Source organism: Callionymus lyra, chromosome 16 (genome assembly GCF_982586985.1).
Source record: "Callionymus lyra chromosome 16, fCalLyr1.hap1.1, whole genome shotgun sequence".
Lineage (NCBI taxonomy): Eukaryota > Metazoa > Chordata > Actinopteri > Syngnathiformes > Callionymidae > Callionymus > Callionymus lyra.
Genome location: NC_141833.1, coordinates 14,549,914 through 14,561,921, shown reverse-complemented (window position 1 = coordinate 14,561,921; position 12,008 = coordinate 14,549,914). Strand labels below are relative to the sequence as shown.

Below are 12,008 nucleotides of genomic sequence, written 5' to 3'. Positions count from 1 at the left end.
ATATCTCAATAAAGTAATAAAATATTGTAAATATCTAAATAAAGTGGGAAGAATTAAGAATCCTATAAAAATACAAGAAACATGCAATAAAGAGGTTCAGTAACAGTGAAGGTCATCGAGGGGTCACGAGGGTCCCATAGTATTGACGCCGACAACAACAACACGCCGATGACATCAACTCCCTTCCGAACTTTGACCCCCCCACGTTTCCCACTGACCAGGTAGTTGTCGGCGTGCTTGGACCTCAGCATCCTGGTCACGTCCTTCAGGTTGTGTCCATAGATGTCCTCGGAGCAGCCGCGGGGGAAGGACACGGCGATGATGCGCTCGGTGACGTAGGTCAGGTCCAGCTCGTATCCCTCCTCCATCCTCGGGACGTTTGTCCTGCAAGACGAGCAAAAGCCCTGTTACGATGATCTGGTCAATATTTGCCGGGCAAAGTCCTGGGCCGCAGTCATTGTGTCCCGAGTGTCCCGCGGGGTATCTCCGGCCGGTGACCTCAGGAGTGACAGTGTTGTGTTTGCACGGCGACGGTCAACAGTGTGTCGCGCCGGCGGCGTGATTAGCACTTATCTCGGAGCCACAAAGAGAAGATCAACTTTTCCAAGAGTTTCCAGTCCAAACCAGTTGCTGCAAATCCCAGAGACGCGTCCCACTGACCTCATGGCCGTGAACTTCCTGTCCAACACCAACCCCCCCCCCCACCACCCGCCGACCAACCACCATCCGACCACACCCCTCTTATCTTCTCATCTGCAGGTCATCCGAAAATAACGTGGAAGTCACGCACGAGCCCCTGTTTTGTGCTGAGCAAAGCTGAGAAAATAATGAAACACAATATTCTGGATAGTACCTCGTGTGACAGGGAAGTACTTCCTGAAGACGCCCACTCAAAGTATGTCTTCGAAATCAACCCACTCCAGCTTAAAACAACAGTTTAACAGTATTTTCTTTCTATAAAAACACAACAATGACTGCATATAATCTCAAATATCCGAATCTGTTGATTTAATATTAAATAATTTTGCTTTTATACTTATTTTATTGTGGATTTGACACAAATTGTTAGATTTAATACAAAGATAATTTTTCATATGAATTAATTTAAGATCTGTAACAATATTTACATTTACTTTTCTTTACTTTTTATTATTTTTTTGTGTTTTAAATCTTTAGCTCTGAACAATTGACAATAATGACATGATATTTTACAGTATATATAGATATTTTAATTGACTTTTGCAAAAGTATATAATTTTCTTGACCATGAATAGCTGAAGAAACTGGCAGCCATTGTACAGTTTTAAGGATCGTGGAAATGTGAGTTCTTCTACTAGAGCGGGTCAGAATTCTCGCTGCACTTTTGCAGGGTTGTTTGTAAATTTTCTTCGGTGCAGTGTTGCTCACATGAAACAATCTTAAACATAAATAAAAATATATTATAAGTATATACATAGTTGAGAGAAAGTGTGTAAAATGGAAAGCGTTGATAGTTAAAGTCATTTTGTGTTCATTAGTCCTGAATCAAAAGCTACATTTTGTCCAAAATCAGTGACTTTTTAATGCATTATTTTATTTTAACTGTTGTATTTTGGACAAATTAGAGTTAAGTTAAAGGTTTCCCACCATTAACATATTAATTTCACATATTTTAGTTTCATTTTCTGGATTTATTTATCTTTCTTTTTTCTTCCTTGCTAGCTAGTTTGATATTTTTAAATATGTTTTCTTTTTTTATTTATCATTATTATTATTCTTTACAAACATAATACATTTTATCTAATAATATTATCTTTTTGCTCACTATTTTGTCCAACTTTATTTTACATTATAATCTTAAAATTCATGTGGTTCTTTTTACAATTGTTATGCTTGTATTGATATTTGTTTTTTCTTTAATTTCTTTATTTTAATTGAGTGGATTTTCTTTTTATAAAACAGCATTTTTGCATCTTTTGAAAACAGGAATTTCAATGTTATTTCTCTTTGTATACAATATTTTAAATTCTGCATCAGGAATTGGCAAAATTAACGACATTTAAACAATTAAAAACGTATTTTAAACGTCACCTTTAATTGATTTCGCTATTTATACGTACGTTTAAACAATTCTTTAAAATCAAAATTGGTTGTTTTGTGTACATTTTGGTCTGAATCTTAAAACTTCAACCAATTTCTTAACTGATTAAAATTCTAAACATAACCACGGTTCTACGCCGGCGGTGGTAACAAGAGACGAGCGTTTGCTAAACGTGCAGATGACTGATGATAATCTAACGTAAACGCCGCGATCAAATGTCTTGTTTGTCGGATTGTTCCGCCGCGAGTCAGGAATGTGTCACAAGCCAAGCCTGGATAAACGACCTCAGGCTTGGATCTGGACCCCCGAGAGCAGGGGGGGCCGGAGAGGGAGCCATAAACCCGGGAGGACTCCCGGCTCTAAAGCGGCCCTCGGAGAGAAAGGGGCCTGAGTGTACGCAGAGGTCACGAACAAAGCCCCGCTGTGGAGGGAAGAGAGTCCCAGAAGAGAAGGTCTTCAGGGGAGCGCCGGCACTAATGGCCGGGTTAGTCCATATCCTCGGAGACTCGAAAGGAAAAACTCCTGACGGATGGAGAATTCATTATCGGGTACTTAAGTTCCGTGTCTGCGGGGGGAAAAGGGCCTCAGAGGTGAAGTGTTGAAATTAGCCTCGGATCTGACCCCTGACCGACCTCGGCGAGAACCTCGACCCCCCTCACTTCAATTACTGGTGTTTTATTGGTGGATCAAAGTCACTTTTACGCAGCGACGAGAACAAGATTAAAAGGATAGTTTTCTCATAAGGTCGGCTGGACTCTCTTTTAGGAGACCGGATTCAAAGTTCTGAGATCCATGAGGGACTCGGAGTAGAACCAGTGCACTTAATAAGAATGTCTTAAGATGTTTCTTGAAGGAGTCAGTAGATCATCAAACACAGATGAATATCGTTCCAAAGTTTAGGAGCAACAGTCTGGAAGGATTTCTCTCCTCTGGTCCTGAACCGTGTTCAGGAACCATCAGTAGATTCTGATCCACAGACCTCAGAGCCCGAGCTGGGGTGTAAGTCTGGATCAGATCACTGATGTAAGGTCTGACCATGAATAGATATGAAAGTAAGAACCAGAATTTTCAAAATTGATCCTGAAAGAAACTGGCAGCCAGTGAAGAGTTTTAATGATCGGAGAAATGTGAGTTCTTCTACTAGAGCGAGTCAGAATTCTCACTGAGTTAAGTATTAACTGCAGGCGAGACAGCTTCTACTTTTAAACTATATAACTATGAGATTCTTGTTGAATTTTTGCAAAAATTCCATTTAATTCCGTAGCTTTTAATCAGCAAAGCTGTGTGTCAGCACGACTCAGTCCTTGACTGAGTTGACTTGAGGGCAACGAACCCATGAATCACTGATCATTCCACGGATACCAATAAAAGCCTTTCTTTTGGTTTCGTAAGTATGTCTGTTTATTTTTTTTTGTTTTTCTCAAGACACAACAATCCTAAGTACAATTCATTCTCAAGGTGACCCGAAGTCTTGAAAAAAATGTGTTTGTGGAATCCCTTGTGTTATCTCAGGATCAAAGTGACCCGAAGGCTTGAAAACAAATGTGTTTGTGGTATCCCTTGTGTTATCACAGGGTCAAGGTGACCCGAAGGCACGGAAAACAAATATTTGTGGTATACCTTGTGTTGTCTCTGAATCAAAATGAACAACCTTCTTAGTGTCCATAAATAAATGTCCATTGGTGGAGGAATAAACATTTGTTTTCGGGGCTTTGGGTCACTATGACCCTGAATATAAGACAAGGGTTAAAAAAAGGGAACTATTTCTGTACAGACCAACACTTAATTAGATTTTCCAATAAAACTGAGGTTCAGTGGAATGTGGTTAGAAACTGTTTGGTAAATATAAAACTAGTTCAGTTCTCGACCAAGAGTTGCTCAAATACTTTGGCCCCTCGTGTGATTGAGTTTGATGTTCAGGATCAAGCGTATCTCTTTACCAACAAACTCCAGTGGAAACAAGCGAATTACAGTTGAATTTTCCCGACACAGCGGTTTTTCAACATTCAAGTGAACTCTTGAAAACATTCTTCAAGATCCAAAAACCTCTCACTTCTCCCGCTTGTCATTCACGCCGACTCGAGCGCTGCCTCAGCACGCACCCGACGTAATTGCACTTTAATTTGCCTGCTTTTGTTCTCCGAGCATTAGCTCACGAAAACAGAACGAGCCGGTGCCAAGGAGCCTAAAAAAAATTCCCGAAGCCCACCCATGGCACCGGTCGAGTGGGGGCCCGAGGAGCAGGGGCGGACAGGCCCCCGCTGAAAAATTGGGTTCCGCCAGATCTGCTGAAGACAAGCTGCGGCAGGTTTATTAAGATCAGGATGTTGGGGGATTAGGGTGTGTCTGGTTCCCCCCCCCCTCCGAGCTCAGGCCCCTGCAGGTAAGAGCTTGACTGGGCCGCCAATTGATCATTGGTCTGACAGTCCATTTTTTTTATTTAAAAATATGTCTTGGTGAGAAAAATACTTGTCTGTCGCGGACGATAAAACTTTCCTGAGCGTTTGCACGGTTCTGACTCGTCTCCGTCTGCGTTTTCCATCAGTGATGTCAGTGTTATTCACTCGTGTTTATACGTCGTGGAGGTAGGAAGTCGTAAAAAATAAACGCTTCGGACGTTTAAGCCAAAAGAACATCACGTCTAGTCACGACACCGACGGACGCCAGCTTCAGGATAAACACAAACTGGGTCGTAATTCTTTTTGAAAAACGTATAAATATTTACGTTCAAATATGGTTCGAGCCGAGCAATGTAATAACCTGATTAGCAACAGAGCTAACCGGGCTAATTTAGAATGAACCGAACCAACACAATTTTATCCAAATCATGATTATAACTGACTTTGTTTCTATTATTGACTGTATTTACGGTTATTTCTTATTTGTTTTTTGTTTATTTGTGTTCAGCCCTGAAGCAATTTGTCACTATTTAATAGGCATAATCCAATTGTGTACTTTGTGTCCTTTTTATTGTCTTTAACTTTAGTTTAACTAATGTAACAATAAGGTGTCATCTGCATAACAAGACAGGAATATTCTTTTCCAAGCTTAAAACCGTTTTCATCTGGTTTTAAAAAATATTCTGCACTTAAAATTATGGCAGCAACGATTAGCAAACTTCAAGATATAATTTGATATGATTTTTCAGGTAATGATATGAGGTTTCGATATACACTTGCATAATACTCAGAAGTTGTTGGGAATATAGTGATTGAGTTTGGTTGAATTGATAAAATCGAAAGACGAAATACGTCCAAACGGAATGCTATCCTCTCGTCCTCAGTCGTCGCCGAGGTCTTGCAGAATTTCCCTGTAAATCACGGAAGACGAAATGTCGGCTGAGGTTAAATTGCAACACAATAATTAACAAATGTTGTGAATAATGTTACTTGTAGATAAAGAAAATTGATACAGTGTTGATAAGTATTACGATATTGATACGATATTGATATTTAACCCAACTGCAAATCTATAGTAACGCTTCGTAAGAACACGTCAACTTCTTGAACCAATCACTTTGATGAAGCTGTTATTGAACCACTTTCTTACTAGTGCTTGTCTTGACCAAGAAGACATAATGGCCTCGTAACAGTGTAAGTAGGAGACCATGTCTTCTCCTTCTGGAATGTCCCAAGTTCACCTACATTCCCACGCCTATGCTCTTCATGTCCTCATGAATCTCGTTCGTACCATTCCTCGTCCAAAATTTGTCATCCCTGGATTTTTACTCCGAATTCCTCCACACAAGCTGTTGTTTTGACTCTAAACACTGCATCGTGGCAGGCCTCTCAACCCCCTTATACCATCACATATCACTTCTGTTGATGGTTCCATCCTGTCTGCTTCACCTCCTTGACTCAGTGTCCATTAATCTTTGCTGACATCCTAGTTGGGTTTTCGTGGAAGGAAGGAGAGAGTTTTAGGGTCGCCTAGTTTGCCTTAAAGATCCAGTAATGTGTCTTAAATAGATATTGGACTCTATTGAAATATTTACATTAGAAAATGATATTTATTGCCACCCACTGAAAAGATTTTCCTGGAGATTAAATCTTGTTTACCATAACCAAACCCACTCCGCTGTGATTGGTCAAGCATCCTTGAAGTCTTCACCTCCAAGGGACTCGTTGTATAAACAAAGCGGTCGAAGGAGGAGCGAAGCCATTGTTACTTCATAATGGACTCCGCTCTCGTAACCTCTCGTTCGCCCAGATTTCAGACAGAGGATAACTTTATAAAGTAATATGTTGAAAACATGGTCATGATGAGGGACTTACTACATCTCAGAGACTTTACTACAACATTTGAAACATGTGAGTAAGTCAGGAGAGTTCAACTATTAGTTTCCCTTTAAGAAAAGTTCAAATTCGCAACAATATGAATAAAACTAGAAAAGTTTGTTCTACAACTGAGCCACCGTTACACTAAATAATGAATAGAAACACACTTTTTACAACTACAGAGTAAGACCCGATGTTCTCAGGAATGACGCAAGCGTTTCATGGCAATTAAACCCACAACCATTACACGCACATATGACAGCAATCAAAGGGACCCTTCCCTTCCCCCCCTGTTTCCACTCTGACACAAACCGTGTTTGACACACATTTGAGTTCTCAGTGTGTCGTCGGGATTACATGTTCGAAAGCGCAGTTACAACACGTATTATTCAAAGAGAATAAACTAAACATACCCACGGTTCTGTTTGTTTATTCCAAACTTAACAATGTCCTGTCTGCTAACCTGAGTAACGCCTATGGTGCCATAAATGCTTCAGGAAGTCTGGCTGCCTGCAGGGGAACCCGTGGTCTGAATGTTTTTTTTCCACTATTTTGGCTTGTTTTTTTTTTCTTCTGTGGAAATGTTGCCACTTGCTTGTTTATCCAGGCGTCGTGCAATAACACCCTTTTTTTTTTTTAAACGCCCTCTAAGTTATAACTCATTCTACAGGAAGTTGAAGCAATTCTACCATAACAAGTTGTCGAACGAGTTTAAAAAGATAAAGTTATCTTTTATTTCTGGTGTGTATAATAAACAAAACTCAAAACTCTTAAACAATACAGCCGGCCAAAATTTTTTCGGTTATCTGTGAATTTTTGTTGCAATTTCACCGGACAAGACTTGGATTCCATTATCCATAGAAATGTAATTTAAACATTTGAACGAAAACACCAAAATGTAGAGGAAAAAAAATGTAATTGGAAACGTTTGTACTATCATATAGCAAAATATTTAGCAAAAAAGTATTTATCTAGTCCAGGATGGGTTATCCCCACAATACATGGAGAGATTCGTGTAGAAAACATTTTCTTATTTTAATTAATAAAAAAAAACATTAGTAGCAAATAAGAATATACAGAATATAACATACAAGACAATGAACAAAAAGTTTTTTGAGGGGTATTCATTTGCCTGGTGGTTGAGATTCTATGTAAGTTACATTTATTAATTTTAATGGGAACAGACCAAAGAAAAAGCACAATTTTAGTTTTGTTTTTTAGTTGAAAAGCTACCATTGAAATAATTCATTCACACTGCCATTAGCTACACCCCCCAAATTTGGCGGAACGTTAACTAAATAGAAGTTTAAATATTTAGGGGAGATCCAAATTTCATCGGATTACCTTTGAAATTTGTTCTGTTTGTCGTGACTTTCATGAGTGATGTGTACTGTCCCAGAATTGTCCTTACAAAGCAACCAAATACAGTAAGATTGGGCTTCTAAACGATACTTTCTAAATTTGAACAAGCTCAAGCTTGGTTTACTGCTGGTCTACTATAGATGGATAATGCTAACAGTTGAATGCTAGCAAAACTACGATAGTCACATGAGCACGAACAAAAAGCGCAGAGCGAGTACAATTTGCTTCTGGTTAAATTTTGGGAAGATTTTGAAAGTGAAACCCTGAATTCATCCGTTGAAGTGTGACTCACTACACATCATGTGGTATATTAAGAAGTAGGAAAAATGGTTAACATTTAAAAATAGGTTGAAGACTTAGACTACAAAAACTATAATTTACACCTCTACTGTAAACAAAATAGCTATATCAACATATATACTCGGAAAACAATATTCCAGTCTAGTTTTGCAGACGACATGTTGGTGTTGCATTAGTCTTAACATAAGTTAAAGTGACTAAAGCGGAAACAAATCGCTTTACTTCTTTTTCAGTTTAGTCCGATAGGTTTTTATTTAGAAGAAACAAATGGGAAATTAAATGTTGACATGCGACAAATCCTTCAAAATAATTAATGGATCCAGATGGTAGACAAGGAACATCACTTCATCTATGTATAGTTGTTTTGAGACGACACCAATATTTCTTTAGCTTGAGTAGTTTGAAAGATTGAAAGAAAATATGACACAGAACACTTGTATTCATTAGCAAAGAATACCCTTAAAAGAAGGTCAAATTAGCCTTTTTTTTAGTTCAAAGGAACTTAAAATCAAACTAATCTCGCCGGATGACTTTCAAATGTTCTTCATATGAGGGCGAGGCAGTCTACAACAAAACAAGTCGCCCATTAAAGCGCTCAGAAAAGACACAAAGCCACAGTTTGTTGAGCTCTTTTTCTCCCGTCTTGGAAGCATATGTATGTATTTTCATTGTGGTTTCGACACACAAACCCGAAACAAACATGAAACCCATTGAAAACAAAAGGCGGAGTTAGCGGGTGTTTTTTTATGAATCTGGAACGTGGACTTGTAGATTTTAAAAAAGCGCCAAAAAAACAACAGTTATCTTTAAGTAAAGTGAGCCCACTTAAGGTATTCCCTGATTACCGTCTTCTATCAGGGGCTTATAATGGAACCCGTTCCAGCTCTCCTTATTATTCATCTCTTTATCTCAGTTTTTTACTGTTAAATGGCTGACACATGTCAGTGGCACTTCAAGGGCAAAACGAATATGCCCTCACGAAGTTCCGCTTACAGTACACGACCCCGGCGGATCGGCCAAAAACTCTTTTTTTTTTCAAAAGACTAATCAGTAGGTGAAGCTGCCGAGGGGCTGATATTATTCATACACCTGACCTGAAAATAGAACAACGGCTATAATTGCTAGTTCTGGAGAGAAAAGTTTCTCATCTCATGCTCTGTAATTAAGTCTTATCTTGAAAGTCTGAAGCCTCGGTGCTGCTTGAAAGAGAGGAGGAGGAAAAAAAAAAGGGTAAATGCAGGTGTGTCTGATTTCATGAGCGACAGGTAAAGAGGACGACAGCTGCTGTGATGCAAGGACGTTCGGAGGCAACAATGGCTGCCGGAAAATCAACAGCCCCGAGGCCACAAATACCAGGCAGCAGCTGTAGCGATGGAGAGAAAACATCATCTACTTTAATAGTCCGACGGTCGGTCCAGTGACCCAAACTGTTTCAGCTACGATGATGGCTTCCATGTGGCTTCCATTAGGTATCAGGAGAAGAAAGAACAACCAACCAGATCAAGAAACACAAACTACAGATTGTTTGAAAAAAAAGGTCAAAACGATGTCGATCTCATGACTGAGGAGGAAGACGTGACCTGAGGACTGTTTCCCTTCGCTCTCATGGGGTCAAAATAAAGTACACAAAGTCGTTGTAACACATTTATAACAGAAATGATGACTTCAAAGAACGACTTTTTATTATCAGGATTTGTGTGTATTTTATTGTATTTTAATAGCATATTTTATTCATTTCTTCTCCTATTACCTTTTAATTTTCATATTTTAATTTGTATCTTAATATATTTATTAAAAATAACATCCTTTATTTTAATTTTCACCTCTTTTTCTGTATTTTATTTTATTTTATCCTATTTTTATTAGTTCATCGTTTTATATTAATAAAAATGTAATTCACTTTTTCTGTATTTAATCAAGTGCCTATAATTACTAAATAACTACTTTTTTTATAAACTAAAGATGAATTATTTACATTCATACCTTTCAAGGTCTTGAATTCAAGTATTATGACATTATGATAACTTGTTTTCTATTATTATAATTTATTTTGTTGATTTTAATTCAAATAAAATTGCAAAATGCAGTTTTTTTTCAACCCAAAAAGTATTATAATGACAAAGCTTCTTCGTTAAAAACAGTACTGCCATCTTTTTTTCTATCTTTATCTTCCTAAAAATTTTTCGTTTGGTTTATTTTGAATCAAGACTTGTTGAGCAGCTGATTTTGTCTTTCTTTCTTCTTGGGTGACCTTTTTTTGTGGGTCATAAAATAGAATAAAGGGAGTCTTTTATTTTGAAAAATATCACAAGATCAATGACTGCGCAGTTTGAATGAGTCTCTGTGTCCCTTCAATTCTGCGAACACACACACACACACACACACACACATTTACACGCACACACACACACACACAGCTAAGGTAAATATTGAGAGCAGTGGCCTGTTTCCCTCTGAATAAATGGCCACTTCATACCCCCCTCCCACCCCCTAACCCCCCACAAAAAGTTGAATAGTAATCTAGTGGAACTTTAATCCCACTTTTATGTACCAGAGTCTAAACCCCCCTCGTGAATGATTCACCCCGAAAAAAACAAAGACACGTAGAACGATCTTACTTTTTTTTGTTGTTCCAGAAGAGAAGGTTTGATTCTGTTCTTCTCTTTGTCAGTCAGAGCTGCTGCCCGTCACTCTGTTGAGGCTCATCGCCCTCTGCAGGAATGTGGGTCCTCTTGAGTTTTCAGTTCAGATCTCTCGCCCACAAACACACACACACCCCAAAAAAACTTCTTGTCGTTTGGTTGAAAAATGGAAGTCCGTGTGTACTGTCCGTGTTGATTCAATCCGTGCGCACTTATTCTAGCGGAGCTGCAGCCGCCACAAGTCCTGGCATGGGATGGTCCTCCTCCTGTTCCTCCTCCTCCCCCCCCACACACCCACCAAAAAAAAACCTCCTCCCTCGCCTCCCTCCATTTGTTCTCACCCTCTCCTCTCACACGCAGACAGACTTCCTCCCCCGACCGCCCCCCCCCCTCCGAGTGGTCGGACCCCCTGGAAAGTTTTTCAATGACAAAAATGGAATTCAATTCAATCATGCTGTTGTGAAGCATTGTGATTTAAAAAGACGTTTAAATAAGTGAAAAATACCCGAATTATATTTTAATCATTTGTAGTAAAGTACATATTTAAGCCGATGTATTTTTAAGTTAAATTATGATGTATTTTTATAGTAGTAGAGTCTATTTACTGTTATTAAATAACACTGAACCAAAATTTAAAAAATAAACAAGGATTTATTTTGTCATTTATTTTAAACCAATATGTTATAAACTCGAGGAGTAAAAGAATTGGAAATATTTTTAAAAAAATTCTTAAGGGATACATTTCAGAAATGTTTTAATTTGGTCGGTAAATTGTTATCTTTTTTATGTGATTTATTTTGTAGTTAGAATTCATTTTTGTACTTTCTTGTGCATTATTTTCTTAATTAAAATAAAAAATTGTATTAAAAGTAAAATGTAATTCATATAATTTTTATACGTAAAGTATATTTTGTGTTTCTTCTTTTCATTCTCATCATTTGAAATACAAATATACTACTATGTAGTTAGCATAATACATTTTATTTAATGTTTATGCTAAATATGTAATACTTTTAGAATTCTACAAATTATTTAAAATGTATATAAAAAAATATTTAACCCTTTTGTTATCTCAGGGTCAAGGAGACCCGAAAAACAATTGTGTTGTGTCAGGGTCCCTTGTTTCGACCTCCCTGTCTTCCAGAAATACATATGCAGTGGTGGAGGTCGTCCACCTTGACCCTGAAGCAACACAAGGGATACCACAAACACATATGTTTTCGGGCCACCGGGTCAACTTGACCCATAGACAACACAAGGGTTAAGCACCTTGTTTATTCCTGGTTATTAAAACTGAGTGGAACTAAGAATTATACATTTATTTATTTGTCAGCAGGTTTAAATGTG

At 38.1% G+C, this 12,008-nt stretch overlaps 1 protein-coding gene across 2 annotated transcripts in view; it reads right to left on the bottom strand.

Moving 5' to 3' along the window:
• LOC148063835 (tensin-3) overlaps positions 1-10,895 on the bottom strand; it is a 40,752-nt gene extending 29,857 nt beyond the window's left edge. Inside the window, exons 1-2 of one of the 2 annotated variants that reach the window (XM_087810265.1) lie at positions 10,638-10,895; positions 219-384 (exon numbers count right to left, since the gene is read on the bottom strand). In XM_087810265.1, coding sequence (XP_087666391.1) covers positions 219-368 — 150 coding nt within the window. In that variant the 5' untranslated portion in view covers positions 369-384; positions 10,638-10,895. The remainder of the gene's footprint in view (positions 1-218; positions 385-10,637) is intronic. The other variant, XM_087810266.1, reaches the window with a different exon arrangement.
• Between the last annotated feature and the right edge of the window lie 1,113 nt (positions 10,896-12,008).